This window comes from Scyliorhinus canicula, chromosome 6 (assembly GCF_902713615.1).
Source record: "Scyliorhinus canicula chromosome 6, sScyCan1.1, whole genome shotgun sequence".
Classification (NCBI taxonomy): Eukaryota; Metazoa; Chordata; class Chondrichthyes; order Carcharhiniformes; family Scyliorhinidae; genus Scyliorhinus; species Scyliorhinus canicula.
Window position 1 is genome coordinate 65,080,969 of NC_052151.1, and position 16,188 is coordinate 65,097,156.

Consider the following 16,188-nt stretch of genomic DNA (forward strand, 5'->3'; position numbering starts at 1 on the left):
TGCAAGCTCCACACAAACAGTGGCCCGGGGCTAGGATCGAACCAGGGTCCACAGCGCCGTAGGCAGCAGTGCTAACCACTGCGCCACCGTGCCTCCCCGTATGTAGCATTCATAATTAAGTAAACACACTCAGTAAATAAATATGGTCTGATCGCCATTTTGAAGACCTGGCTGCAGGAGGACAGGATTTGGTCCTGAATATTGGGGTTATATATGACAGTCAAGAATAATAGGAAGCTCGGTAAAGGTGGAGGTGTAGCACTATTAATCAAGAATGGTATTGGTGCAATAGTTTGAGATGACCTTGGTTAAGGATACAGGATGTGGCATCAGTTTGGGTGGAGATGAGGAATATTAGGGGAAATACGTCACTAATGAGAGTGGTCCACAGACTCCGAACAGTAACCACAATGTGGGGCAAAGTATACAAGAAGAAATATTGAATGCTGATAATAAAAGGACACAATAACCACGGGAGACATATAAACTGGAAAAATCAGATTGGCAGTAGTAGCCTGGATGAGGATTTCTTAGAATGCTTTCAAGATAGTTTCTTAGAACAGCATATTCTGAAACCAACCAAGGAGCAGGTTATATTAGACTTGCTATTATGTAATGTGGCATGATGAATTAATAACCTCAGAGTAAATGCGCCCATAGATAGCTGCGACCACGATATGATTGAATTTTACATTCAATTTGAAAGGGAGAAGATTGGATCTAGACTAGTATTTTAAAATTAAATTGCGAGCACCTATTTCCTCTGGTAGGGGGCTCCAGAAAACAGTGCATAACTTAAAATGAGGTAATGCAGCAGCAAAGTGAGGAATCACTTGTTCACACAAAGGGTCCTGGAAACCTGCACTCACTCCCTCGAAATGTTGTGGAGGCTAAACCAATTGAAAATTTCAAAACTGAGATTTTTGATAGGCGAGTGTTAGGAGTTATAAAACCAAGGCTGGCAGTAGATGGAATTTTGCCATGATCTAACTGAATGCAGGAATAGGTTCTTAAGGGATGAAAGTCTACGCTTGTTCATGTTTTCCTGTGATTCCTATGATCCAGATTGACCAGTTATCCGAAAACCAGAGTGATATTTTAACACTGCAATGAAGTTACTGTGAAAATCCCCGAGTCGCCACAACAGGATCTGTACAACAAAACAGGTGTTTAGGTGGCACAGGATTTGAAGCTTTCAAGCAGTGATTTTAGCTAAGTCTTAGATGAGTTCAGCGGTATTCTATTTTAAGAGGCAAATACATTATGTCGTCAAATAAGTGACTACACTATCGCTTCCCACCAATTCACCTGTGATTGTAAATACTGCCTGGTAAAATCCAAGCCCCCATCTCCCCTGCCTTCAAATGTTCAACATGCTCACAGAAACAATCATTCCCTCCTGTTACCTTGATCCTTTGATTCTGCTTGAGCAAATTCCTCCAGATGAGCTTCTATCAGGTCTGCCAGCTTATGAAGTATCTGGGAACGCTGCAAAGGACTCTTGGCTGACCATGCAGGGAAGGCATCTTTGGCAGCATTTACAGCAGCATCCACCTGTCGAGAAAGAATGTTTAAAACAACAACCAGGTCACGAGGATTAAACCTTCCCCGCTTCTTCAGTATGCATTTCATAGAATCATAGAACTTTACAGCACAGAAGGAGGCCATTCGGCCCATCATGTCTGCAACGTCTTCCGATAGAGAGACCTAGCTAGTCCTATTCTCCAGCCCAATTTCTGTAGCCCTCTAAATTCATCACTTTCAAACATATATCCAGCTCTTTTGAAACCTCCTATAGAATCCATCTCCATCACTCTCCCAGGCAGCGCATTCCAAATCCCAACAATCTTTATCATATAATCCCTACAGTGCAGAAGGAAACCATTTGGCCCATAGAGTCTGAAATAACCCTCTGACAGAGCATCCTACCTAGGTCCCCTCTCCTACGCTATCCCTATAACGCAGCAACCCCACCTAACCCTTTAAGACACTAAGGCAATTTTTAGCATGATCAATTTACCTAACCTGCACATCTTTGGACTGTGGGAGGAAACTGGAGCGCCCGGAGGAAATCCACGCACACACAGGGAGAACATACAAAGTCCACACAGTCACTCAAGAATTGAAACAAACCCGAGTCCCTGGCGCTGTAAGGCAACAGTGCTAACCACTGTGCCAAAATGTCGCTTGTAACTCTGAGTAAAGAAGTTTATCCACATCTCACTCCTTACTCTCTTGCTGACTATCTTGAAATTGTGACCCCTAGCCACTGACATACCTACCAACAGAATATCCTTCTTTACCGTGTCAAAATTGTTCAGCATTTTGAACCCCTCAATAAGGTCGTCTCTTAATCTTCTCTGCTCCAAGGAGAATAAACCCAATTGCTCTCATCTTTCCCTGTATATAAAATTCCTCGTTCCTGCTATCATTCTCGTAAATCTCCTCTGCACTCTCTCCAGGGCTTTAACACCCAACCTTAAATAAGGTGCCCAGAACTGAACACAATAATCCAAATGTGGTCCGACTAATGATTTGTAGATGTGTAGCATCACTTCCTTGCTATTATACTCTGTGCCTCTATTTATAAACCCAAGGATCCTATAAGCCTTCTTAACAACTATTTCAACTTGCCTGGCCACCTTCATAGAATTATGCACTTAAACCCCAAGGTCTCTTCACTCCTGTACTCCCCTCAAAGTTGTACCATTGAGCTGATATTGTCTCCCCATGTTTCTTCCACCAAAATACATTACCTCACATTTTGCTGCATTGAATTTCATCTGCCAGGTGTCTGCCCCTTTGGTCAACTTGTCAATGTCCCTCTGAAGTCGCTCAGCATCATCCCCACAATCCACTATTCTCCCTAGCTTTGTATTATTTGCAAATTTAGAGACTTTGCCCTCAATGAAAATGAAAATCGCTTATTGTCACGAGTAGGCTTCAATGAAGTTACTGTGAAAAGCCCCTAGTCGCCACAACTCAACATCCACTTCTAAATCATTTATATAAATCAGAAAAAGCAAGGGTCATGAGGGCAGCATGTGGCGCAGTGGTTAGCACTGGGCTGCGGCGCTGAAGGCCAGAATTTGAATCCCGGCCCTGGGTCACTGTCCGTGTGGAGTTTGTACATTCGCCCTGTGTCTGCGTGGGTTTCACCCCCACAACCCAAAGATGTGCAGGCTAGGTGGATTGACCATGCTAAATTGCCCCTTAATTGGAAAGAAATAATTGGCTATTTTAAATTTATAAAAAAAAAGAAAAAGCAAGGGTCCCAACATGGAGCCCTGGGGAACATCACTTTCAACTCGTCTCCAGTCTGAGAAATGCCCATCTATACCTACCCTCTGTTTCCTATCTCTTAGTCAACTTCTAATCCATGCTGCCAAGGACCCATCAATCCCAAACATTTCTAAATTGCTAACCAACCTATCATGTGGCACCGAATCAAATCTTGCTGAAAGTCCAAATATAAAATATCCACGGCGCTACCCTCACCTACTGCTTGTGTCACCTCGTAAAAGATCTCCATTAAATTGTCAGACATGATCTGCCCTTTACAAAGCCATGTTGACTGCCTTGTATTAATTTACTTTTCTCTAAGTGTATATTCATCTCAGCCCATATTACGGGCTCAATCAGTTTTCCCATTATTGCTGTCAGTTTCCTGGGTTATCCTTTGCCCCTTTCTTGAACAACGGGGTTAAATTTGCCATCCTCCAGTCCCCCGGGACTAATCCTGTGTTTGGAGAGGCCTGGAAAATTTCTGTCAATGGCTCCGCAATATGCTCCCTTTCCTCTTTCAGAAATCTAGGATGCAGCCCATCCGGGCCTGGCGACCTCTCTACCTGTAGTGTTGCCAGTATTTTTAGCACCTCTTCATTATCTATCACTATACTGCTCAGTTGCTCAACGCCCACATTTTTAACTGGGCCATTGTCACCATCTTCTAGTTTGGTAAAGACAGAAGCAAAGTACTCATCCATACCCTCCGCTTCAGTGAGCAGTTTACTCCGCTTGTCCCTTACGGGCCCCACTCTGTCCTTCACTAATCTTTTACCATTAATACATTTGAAGAATATTTTGCTGTGGTCTACCTCATACACTGCAGGAAAGGATGTCCCAAAGCGTGGTACATTGGCGAGACCAAGCAGACACTGTGACAATGGATAAACGGACATCGCGTGACAATCGCCAGGCAGGAATGTTCCCTTCCAGTCGGGGAACACTTCAGCAGTCAGGGGCATTCAGCCTCTGATCTTCGGGTAAACGAAAGCTCGTGATTCGAAACAAACCTGTTGGACTTTAACCTGGTGCTGTAAGACTTCTTACTGTGCTCACCCCAGTCCAGCGCCGGCATCTCCACATCATTCCTTATTTGAGCCTTAGTCTCTCTCTTGCATTTGAGATACTCTTCCTGATTTCTATCGCTATTATTATTCCGGCATGCAGCATATGCCTCTTTTTTTTCTTTGTTATTTGCTGGTTATCTTCAAAATCTTTAATGTCGATCAATTTAGTTTGCTTAACTGTGCCTGGATCAATGAGATCCTGTTTTGTTTTTCTTCACAATGTACTGTACATGACCAGCAGGTTAACAAAAGGCAGAACCTGTCAACCAGAGAAACCTAACGAGAAAAAAAGCAGATTGCTGCAGATGCCAGAAATCAAACAAAAACAGAAAATGCTGGAAATGGTCAGAAGGTCAGGCAGCATTATAAAGAGAGAAACAGAGTTCATGTTTACAAAGAACGAAGAACAATACAGCATTGGAACAGGCCCTCCGGCCCTCCAAGCCTGTACCGGTCATGATCCCAACCTTTGCCAAAACCCTCAGCACTTCCTTGTGCCGTATCCCTCTATACCCATCCTATCCATGTATTTGCCAAGATGCCTTTTGAACGCCGTTAATGTATCGGCTTCCACAACCTCCCCTGGTAATGTGTTCCAGGCACTCATCACCCTCTGCTTAAAAAACCTGCCTCGCACATCTCCTCTAAACTTTACCCCATGGACATTAAACTTACGCCCCCAAGTGACTGATCCCTCTACCCTGGGAAAGAGTGCCTGTCCATCCACTCTATCCATGCCCGCCAATCTTGTAGACCTCTATCAGGTCACCTCCTCAACCTCCGTCGTTCAGCATCTCTGCATAGCTCCAGAAAAGGCAACATCCTGGTAAACCTCCTCTGCACCCTCTCCAAAGCCTTCTGGTACTGTGGCGACCAGAATTGTGCGCAATATTCCAGGTGCGGCCTTACCAAGGTTCTCTATAACTGCAGCATGACTTGACAGTTTCATACCAATAACCTTTCATTTGAACCCCTGAGATGTAATAGGTTAAGAGAAAGAGATGGGTGGGACAAGGACAAGGACAAAAGGAAGATCTGTGAGTCCACAGTCAGCATCACAGTGAGTACACAGTCAGCGTCGCAGTGAGTGCAGTGAGTACACAGTCAGCATCGCAGTGAGTACACAGTCAGCATCACATTGAGTACACAGTCAGCATCACAGTGAGTACAGTGAGTACACAGTCAGCATCACAGTGAGTACACAGTCAGCATCACAATGAGTACACAGTCAGCGTCGCAGTCAGGACACAGTCAGCATCGCAGTGAGTGCAGTGAGTACACAGTCAGCATCGCAGTGAGTACACAGTCAGCATTGCAGTGAGTACACAGTCAGCATCGCAGTGAGTACACAGTCAGCGTCACAGTGAGTACACAGTCAGCATCACAGTGAGTACACAGTCAGCATCGCAGTGAGTACACAGTCAGCATCACAGTGAGTACACAGTCAGCATCACATTGAGTACACAGTCAGCATCGCAGTGAGTACACAGTCAGCATCGCAGTGAGTACACAGTCAGCGTCGCAGTGAGTACACAGTCAGCATCACAGCGAGTACACAGTCAGCATCACAGTGAGTACACAGTCAGCATCGCAGTGAGTACAGTGAGTACACAGTCAGCATCACATTGAGTACACAGTCAGCATCACAGTGAGTACACAGTCAGCATCGCAGTGAGTACACAGTCAGCGTCACAGTGAGTACACAGTCAGCATCACAGTGAGTACACAGTCAGCATCGCAGTGAGTACACAGTCAGCGTCACAGTGAGTACACAGTCAGCATCGCAGTGAGTACACAGTCAGCGTCACAGTGAGTACACAGTCAGCATCGCAGTGAGTACACAGTCAGCATCGCAGTGAGTACACAGTCAGCGTCGCAGTGAGTACAGTCAGCGTCGCAGTGAGTACACAGTCAGCGTCGCAGTGAGTACAGTCAGCGTCGCAGTGAGTACAGTGAGTACACAGTCAGCATCGCAGTGAGTACACAGTCAGCGTCGCAGTGAGTACAGTCAGCGTCGCAGTGAGTACACAGTCAGCGTCGCAGTGAGTACAGTCAGCGTCGCAGTGAGTACAGTGAGTACACAGTCAGCATCGCAGCGAGTACACAGTCAGCGTCGCAGTGAGTACAGTCAGCATCGCAGTGAGTACAGTGAGTACACAGTCAGCATCGCAGCGAGTACACAGTCAGCATCGCAGTGAGTACACAGTCAGCATCACAGTGAGTACAGTGAGTACACAGTCAGCATCACAGTGAGTACACAGTCAGCATCGCAGCGAGTACACAGTCAGTGTCGCAGTGAGTACACAGTCAGCGTCACAGTGAGTACACAGTCAGCATCGCAGTGAGTACACAGTCAGCATCGCAGTGAGTACACAGTCAGCGTCGCAGTGAGTACACAGTCAGCGTCGCAGTGAGTACACAGTCAGCGTCGCAGTGAGTACAGTCAGCGTCGCAGTGAGTACAGTGAGTACACAGTCAGCATCGCAGTGAGTACACAGTCAGCGTCGCAGTGAGTACAGTCAGCGTCGCAGTGAGTACACAGTCAGCGTCGCAGTGAGTACAGTCAGCGTCGCAGTGAGTACAGTGAGTACACAGTCAGCATCGCAGCGAGTACACAGTCAGCGTCGCAGTGAGTACAGTCAGCATCGCAGTGAGTACAGTGAGTACACAGTCAGCATCGCAGCGAGTACACAGTCAGCATCGCAGTGAGTACACAGTCAGCATCACAGTGAGTACAGTGAGTACACAGTCAGCATCACAGTGAGTACACAGTCAGCATCGCAGCGAGTACACAGTCAGTGTCGCAGTGAGTACACAGTCAGCGTCGCAGTGAGTACACAGTCAGCGTCGCAGTGAGTACAGTGAGTACACAGTCAGCATCGCAGTGAGTACACAGTCAGCGTCGCAGTGAGTACACAGTCAGCATCACAGTGAGTACACAGTCAGCATCACAGTGAGTACACAGTCAGCATCGCAGTGAGTACACATTCAGCATCGCAGTGAGTACACAGTCAGCATCGCAGCGAGTACACAGTCAGCATCGCAGTGAGTACACAGTCAGCATCACAGTGAGTACACAGTCAGCATCGCAGCGAGTACACAGTCAGCATCGCAGTGAGTACACAGTCAGCATCACAGTGAGTACACAGTCAGCATCACAGTGAGTACACAGTCAGCATCACAGTGAGTACACAGTCAGCATCACAGTGAGTACACAGTCAGCACACAGTGAGTACACAGTCAGCATCACAGTGAGTACACAGTCAGCATCGCAGTGAGTACACAGTCAGCATCGCAGCGAGTACACAGTCAGCATCGCAGTGAGTACACAGTCAGCATCGCAGTGAGTACAGTGAGTACACAGTCAGCGTCGCAGTGAGTACACAGTCAGCATCACATTGAGTACACAGTCAGCATCACAGTGAGTACACAGTCAGCATCGCAGTGAGTACACAGTCAGCATCGCAGTGAGTACACAGTCAGCATCGCAGTGAGTACACAGTCAGCATCGCAGTGAGTACACAGTCAGCATCACAGTGAGTACACAGTCAGCATCGCAGCGAGTACACAGTCAGTGTCGCAGTGAGTACACAGTCAGCGTCGCAGTGAGTACACAGTCAGCGTCGCAGTGAGTACAGTGAGTACACAGTCAGCATCGCAGTGAGTACACAGTCAGCGTCGCAGTGAGTACACAGTCAGCATCACAGTGAGTACACAGTCAGCATCACAGTGAGTACACAGTCAGCATCGCAGTGAGTACACATTCAGCATCGCAGTGAGTACACAGTCAGCATCGCAGCGAGTACACAGTCAGCATCGCAGTGAGTACACAGTCAGCATCACAGTGAGTACACAGTCAGCATCGCAGCGAGTACACAGTCAGCATCGCAGTGAGTACACAGTCAGCATCACAGTGAGTACACAGTCAGCATCACAGTGAGTACACAGTCAGCATCACAGTGAGTACACAGTCAGCATCACAGTGAGTACACAGTCAGCACACAGTGAGTACACAGTCAGCATCACAGTGAGTACACAGTCAGCATCGCAGTGAGTACACAGTCAGCATCGCAGCGAGTACACAGTCAGCATCGCAGTGAGTACAGTGAGTACACAGTCAGCGTCGCAGTGAGTACACAGTCAGCATCGCAATGAGTACACAGTCAGCATCGCAGTGAGTACAGTGAGTACACAGTCAGCATCACATTGAGTACACAGTCAGCATCGCAGTGAGTACACAGTCAGCATCGCAGTGAGTACAGTGAGTACACAGTCAGCGTCGCAGTGAGTACACAGTCAGCATCACATTGAGTACACAGTCAGCATCACAGTGAGTACACAGTCAGCATCGCAGTGAGTACACAGTCAGCATCGCAGTGAGTACACAGTCAGCATCGCAGTGAGTACACAGTCAGCATCGCAGTGAGTACACAGTCAGCATCACAGTGAGTACACAGTCAGCATCGCAGTGAGTACACAGTCAGCATCACAGTGAGTACACAGTCAGCATCACAGTGAGTACACAGTCAGCATCGCAGTGAGTACACAGTCAGCATCACAGTGAGTACACAGTCAGCGTCACAGTGAGTACACAGTCAGTGTCGCAGTGAGTACACAGTCAGCGTCGCAGTGAGTACACAGTCAGCATCGCAGTGAGTACAGTGAGTACACAGTCAGCATCGCAGCGAGTACACAGTCAGCATCGCAGTGAGTACACAGTCAGCATCACAGTGAGTACAGTGAGTACACAGTCAGCATCACAGTGAGTACACAGTCAGCATCGCAGCGAGTACACAGTCAGTGTCGCAGTGAGTACAGTGAGTACACAGTCAGCATCACATTGAGTACACAGTCAGCGTCGCAGTGAGTACACAGTCAGCATCGCAGTGAGTACACAGTCAGCATCACAGTGAGTACACAGTCAGCATCACAGTGAGTACACAGTCAGCATCGCAGTGAGTACACAGTCAGCATCACAGTGAGTACACAGTCAGCATCACAGTGAGTACACAGTCAGCACACAGTGAGTACACAGTTAGCATCACAGTGAGTACACAGTCAGCATCGCAGTGAGTACACAGTCAGCATCGCAGTGAGTACACAGTCAGCATCGCAGTGAGTACACAGTCAGCATCGCAGTGAGTACACAGTCAGCACGCAGTGAGTACACAGTCAGCATCGCAGCGAGTACACAGTCAGCATCGCAGTGAGTACACAGTCAGCATCGCAGTGAGTACAGTGAGTACACAGTCAGCGTCGCAGTGAGTACACAGTCAGCATCACATTGAGTACACAGTCAGCATCACAGTGAGTACACAGTCAGCGTCGCAGTGAGTACACAGTCAGCGTCGCAGTGAGTACACAGTCAGCGTCGCAGTGAGTACACAGTCAGCGTCGCAGTGAGTACACAGTCAGCGTCGCAGTGAGTACACAGTCAGCGTCGCAGTGAGTACACAGTCAGCGTCGCAGTGAGTACACAGTCAGCGTCACAGTGAGTACAGTCAGCGTCGCAGTGAGTACACAGTCAGCGTCGCAGTGAGTACACAGTCAGCGTCACAGTGAGTACAGTCAGCGTCGCAGTGAGTACACAGTCAGCGTCGCAGTGAGTACACAGTCAGCATCACAGTGAGTACACAGTCAGCGTCACAGTGAGTACACAGTCAGCATCGCAGTGAGTACACAGTCAGCATCGCAGTGAGTACACAGTCAGCATCGCAGTGAGTACACAGTCAGCGTCACAGTGAGTACACAGTCAGCGTCGCAGTGAGTACACAGTCAGCATCGCAGTGAGTATGCAGTCAGCATCACAGTGAGTACACAGTCAGCGTCGCAGTGAGTACAGTCAGCGTCGCAGTGAGTACACAGTCAGCGTCGCAGTGAGTACAGTCAGCGTCGCAGTGAGTACACAGTCAGCATCACAATGAGTACACAGTCAGCATCACAATGAGTACACAGTCAGCGTCGCAGTCAGGACACAGTCAGCATCGCAGTGAGTGCAGTGAGTACACAGTCAGCATCGCAGTGAGTACACAGTCAGCATCGCAGTGAGTACACAGTCAGCATTGCAGTGAGTACACAGTCAGCATCGCAGTGAGTACACAGTCAGCGTCACAGTGAGTACACAGTCAGCATCACAGTGAGTACACAGTCAGCATCGCAGTGAGTACACTGTCAGATTCGCAGTGAGTACAGTGAGTACACAGTCAGCATCACAGTGAGTACACAGTCAGCATCGCAGTGAGTACACAGTCAGCATCACAGTGAGTACACAGTCAGCATCACAGTGAGTACACAGTCAGCATCGCAGTGAGTACACAGTCAGCATCGCAGTGAGTACACAGTCAGCATCACAGTGAGTACACAGTCAGCATCACAGTGAGTACACAGTCAGCATCGCAGTGAGTACACAGTCAGCATCACAGTGAGTACACAGTCAGCATCACAGTGAGTACACAGTCAGCATCGCAGTGAGTATGCAGTCAGCATCACAGTGAGTACACAGTCAGCATCGCAGTGAGTACACAGTCAGCATCACATTGAGTACACAGTCAGCATCGCAGTGAGTACACAGTCAGCATCGCAGTGAGTACAGTGAGTACACAGTCAGCATCGCAGTGAGTACAGTGAGTACACAGTCAGCATCACATTGAGTACACAGTCAGCATCGCAGTGAGTACACAGTCAGCATCGCAGTGAGTACACAGTCAGCATCGCAGTGAGTACACAGTCAGCATCGCAGTGAGTACACAGTCAGCATCACAGTGAGTACACAGTCAGCGTCGCAGTGAGTACACAGTCAGCGTCGCAGTGAGTACACAGTCAGCGTCACAGTGAGTACAGTCAGCGTCGCAGTGAGTACACAGTCAGCGTCGCAGTGAGTACACAGTCAGCATCACAGTGAGTACACAGTCAGCGTCACAGTGAGTACACAGTCAGCATCGCAGTGAGTACACAGTCAGCATCGCAGTGAGTACACAGTCAGCATCGCAGTGAGTACACAGTCAGCGTCACAGTGAGTACACAGTCAGCGTCGCAGTGAGTACACAGTCAGCGTCACAGTGAGTACACAGTCAGCATCGCAGTGAGTATGCAGTCAGCATCACAGTGAGTACACAGTCAGCGTCGCAGTGAGTACAGTCAGCGTCGCAGTGAGTACACAGTCAGCGTCGCAGTGAGTACAGTCAGCGTCGCAGTGAGTACACAGTCAGCATCACAATGAGTACACAGTCAGCATCACAATGAGTACACAGTCAGCGTCGCAGTCAGGACACAGTCAGCATCGCAGTGAGTGCAGTGAGTACACAGTCAGCATCGCAGTGAGTACACAGTCAGCATTGCAGTGAGTACACAGTCAGCATCGCAGTGAGTACACAGTCAGCGTCACAGTGAGTACACAGTCAGCATCGCAGTGAGTACACAGTCAGCGTCACAGTGAGTACACAGTCAGCATCACAGTGAGTACACAGTCAGCATCGCAGTGAGTACACTGTCAGATTCGCAGTGAGTACAGTGAGTACACAGTCAGCATCACAGTGAGTACACAGTCAGCATCGCAGTGAGTACACAGTCAGCATCACAGTGAGTACACAGTCAGCATCACAGTGAGTACACAGTCAGCATCACAGTGAGTACACAGTCAGCATCGCAGTGAGTATGCAGTCAGCATCACAGTGAGTACACAGTCAGCATCGCAGTGAGTACACAGTCAGCATCACATTGAGTACACAGTCAGCATCGCAGTGAGTACAGTGAGTACACAGTCAGCATCGCAGTGAGTACAGTGAGTACACAGTCAGCATCACATTGAGTACACAGTCAGCATCGCAGTGAGTACACAGTCAGCATCGCAGTGAGTACACAGTCAGCATCACAGTGAGTACACAGTCAGCATCGCAGTGAGTACAGTGAGTACACAGTCAGCATCGCAGTGAGGACACAGTCAGCATCACAGTGAGTACACAGTCAGCATCACATTGAGTACACAGTCAGCATCACAGTGAGTACACAGTCAGCATCGCAGTGAGTACACAGTCAGCATCACAGTGAGTACACAGTCAGCGTCGCAGTGAGTACACAGTCAGCGTCACAGTGAGTACACAGTCAGCATCGCAGTGAGTACAGAGTCAGCATCGCAGTGAGTACACAGTCAGCATCACAGTGAGTACACAGTCAGCATCGCAGTGAGTACACAGTCAGCATCACAGTGAGTACACAGTCAGCATCGCAGTGAGTACACAGTCAGCGTCACAGTGAGTACACAGTCAGCATCGCAGTGAGTACACAGTCAGCGTCACAGTGAGTACACAGTCAGCATCGCAGTGAGTACACAGTCAGCATCGCAGTGAGTACAGTCAGCGTCGCAGTGAGTACACAGTCAGCATCGCAGTGAGTACACAGTCAGCATCGCAGTGAGTACAGTCAGCGTCACAGTGAGTACACAGTCAGCGTCGCAGTGAGTACAGTCAGCGTCGCAGTGAGTACACAGTCAGCGTCGCAGTGAGTACAGTCAGCGTCGCAGTGAGTACAGAGTACACAGTCAGCATCACAGTGAGTACACAGTCAGCATCGCAGCGAGTACACAGTCAGTGTCGCAGTGAGTACACAGTCAGCGTCGCAGTGAGTACACAGTCAGCATCGCAGTGAGTACACAGTCAGCATCGCAGTGAGTACACAGTCAGCGTCGCAGTGAGTACACAGTCAGCGTCGCAGTGAGTACACAGTCAGCATCACAGTGAGTACACAGTCAGCATCGCAGTGAGTACACAGTCAGCATCACAGTGAGTACACAGTCAGCATCACAGTGAGTACACAGTCAGCATCGCAGTGAGTACACAGTCAGCATCACAGTGAGTACACAGTCAGCATCGCAGTGAGTACACAGTCAGCATCGCAGTGAGTATGCAGTCAGCATCACAGTGAGTACACAGTCAGCATCGCAGTGAGTACACAGTCAGCATCACAGTGAGTACACAGTCAGCATCGCAGTGAGCACACAGTCAGCATCACATTGAGTACAGTGAGTACACAGTCAGCATGACATTGAGTACAGTGAGTACACAGTCAGCATCGCAGTGAGTACAGTGAGTACACAGTCAGCATCGCAGTGAGTACACAGTCAGCATCGCAGTGAGTACACAGTCAGCATCGCAGTGAGTACACAGTCAGCATCACAGTGAGTACACAGTCAGCATCGCAGTGAGTACACAGTCAGCATCGCAGTGAGTACACAGTCAGCATCACAGTGAGCACACAGTCAGCATCACATTGAGTACAGTGAGTACACAGTCAGCATCGCAGTGAGTACAGTGAGTACACAGTCAGCATCGCAGTGAGTACAGTGAGTACACAGTCAGCATCGCAGTGAGTACACAGTCAGCATCACATTGAGTACAGTGAGTACACAGTCAGCATCACAGTGAGTACACAGTCAGCATCGCAGTGAGTACACAGTCAGCATCACAGTGAGTACACAGTCAGCATCACAGTGAGTACACAGTCAGCATCGCAGTGAGTACACAGTCAGCATCGCAGTGAGTACACAGTCAGCATCGCAGTGAGTACAGTCAGCGTCACAGTGAGTACACAGTCAGCGTCGCAGTGAGTACAGTCAGCGTCGCAGTGAGTACACAGTCAGCGTCGCAGTGAGTACAGTCAGCGTCGCAGTGAGTACAGAGTACACAGTCAGCATCACAGTGAGTACACAGTCAGCATCGCAGCGAGTACACAGTCAGTGTCGCAGTGAGTACACAGTCAGCGTCGCAGTGAGTACACAGTCAGCATCGCAGTGAGTACACAGTCAGCATCGCAGTGAGTACACAGTCAGCGTCGCAGTGAGTACACAGTCAGCGTCGCAGTGAGTACACAGTCAGCATCACAGTGAGTACACAGTCAGCATCGCAGTGAGTACACAGTCAGCATCACAGTGAGTACACAGTCAGCATCACAGTGAGTACACAGTCAGCATCGCAGTGAGTACACAGTCAGCATCACAGTGAGTACACAGTCAGCATCGCAGTGAGTACACAGTCAGCATCGCAGTGAGTATGCAGTCAGCATCACAGTGAGTACACAGTCAGCATCGCAGTGAGTACACAGTCAGCATCACAGTGAGTACACAGTCAGCATCGCAGTGAGCACACAGTCAGCATCACATTGAGTACAGTGAGTACACAGTCAGCATGACATTGAGTACAGTGAGTACACAGTCAGCATCGCAGTGAGTACAGTGAGTACACAGTCAGCATCGCAGTGAGTACACAGTCAGCATCGCAGTGAGTACACAGTCAGCATCGCAGTGAGTACACAGTCAGCATCACAGTGAGTACACAGTCAGCATCGCAGTGAGTACACAGTCAGCATCGCAGTGAGTACACAGTCAGCATCACAGCGAGTACACAGTCAGCATCACATTGAGTACAGTGAGTACACAGTCAGCATCGCAGTGAGTACAGTGAGTACACAGTCAGCATCACATTGAGTACAGTGAGTACACAGTCAGCATCGCAGTGAGTACAGTGAGTACACAGTCAGCATCGCAGTGAGTACAGTGAGTACACAGTCAGCATCGCAGTGAGTACACAGTCAGCATCACATTGAGTACAGTGAGTACACAGTCAGCATCACAGTGAGTACACAGTCAGCATCGCAGTGAGTACACAGTCAGCATCACAGTGAGTACACAGTCAGCATCACAGTGAGTACACAGTCAGCATCGCAGTGAGTACACAGTCAGCATCGCAGTGAGTACACAGTCAGCATCACAGTGAATACACAGTCAGCATCACAGTGGGTACACAGTCAGCATCGCAGTGAGTACAGTCAGCGTCGCAGTGAGTACACAGTCAGCATCGCAGTGAGTACAGTGAGTACACAGTCAGCATCGCAGTGAGTACAGTGAGTACACAGTCAGCATCGCAGTGAGTACACAGTCAGCATCGCAGTGAGTACACAGTCAGCATCGCAGTGAGTACAGTCAGCGTCGCAGTGAGTACACAGTCAGCATCGCAGTGAGCACACAGTCAGCATCACATTGAGTACAGTGAGTACACAGTCAGCATCACATTGAGTACAGTGAGTACACAGTCAGCATCGCAGTGAGTACAGTGAGTACACAGTCAGCATCGCAGTGAGTACACAGTCAGCATCGCAGTGAGTACACAGTCAGCATCGCAGTGAGTACACAGTCAGCATCACAGTGAGTACACAGTCAGCGTCACAGTGAGTACACAGTCAGCGTCACAGTGAGTACACAGTCAGCATCGCAGTGAGTACACAGTCAGCATCGCAGTGAGTACAGTCAGCGTCACAGTGAGTACACAGTCAGCGTCACAGTGAGTACACAGTCAGCATCACAGTGAGTACACAGTCAGCACACAGTGAGTACACAGTCAGCGTCACAGTGAGTACACAGTCAGCATCGCAGTGAGTACACAGTCAGCATCGCAGTGAGTACAGTCAGCGTCACAGTGAGTACACAGTCAGCGTCACAGTGAGTACACAGTCAGCGTCACAGTGAGTACACAGTCAGCATCACAGTGAGTACACAGTCAGCATCGCAGTGAGTACAGTCAGCGTCACAGTGAGTACACAGTCAGCGTCGCAGTGAGTACACAGTCAGCATCGCAGTGAGTACACAGTCAGCGTCGCAGTGAGTACACAGTCAGCATCGCAGTGAGTACACAGTCAGCGTCACAGTGAGTACACAGTCAGCGTCACAGTGAGTACACAGTCAGCATCGCAGTGAGTACACAGTCAGCGTCGCAGTGAGTACACAGTCAGCATCGCAGTGAGTACACAGTCAGCATCGCAGTGAGTACACAGTCAGCATCACAGTGAG

General features: G+C 48.9%; 1 protein-coding gene across 2 annotated transcripts in view; it reads right to left on the reverse strand.

The window, feature by feature from the left end:
- Nucleotides 1–16,188, reverse strand: part of aldh8a1 (aldehyde dehydrogenase 8 family, member A1) — a 97,237-nt gene that overhangs the window by 37,230 nt on the left and 43,819 nt on the right. For both annotated transcript variants that reach the window (XM_038799396.1, XM_038799397.1), the window contains exon 2: nucleotides 1,407–1,554. In XM_038799396.1, the coding sequence (XP_038655324.1) occupies nucleotides 1,407–1,554 (148 nt within the window). The remainder of the gene's footprint in view (nucleotides 1–1,406; nucleotides 1,555–16,188) is intronic.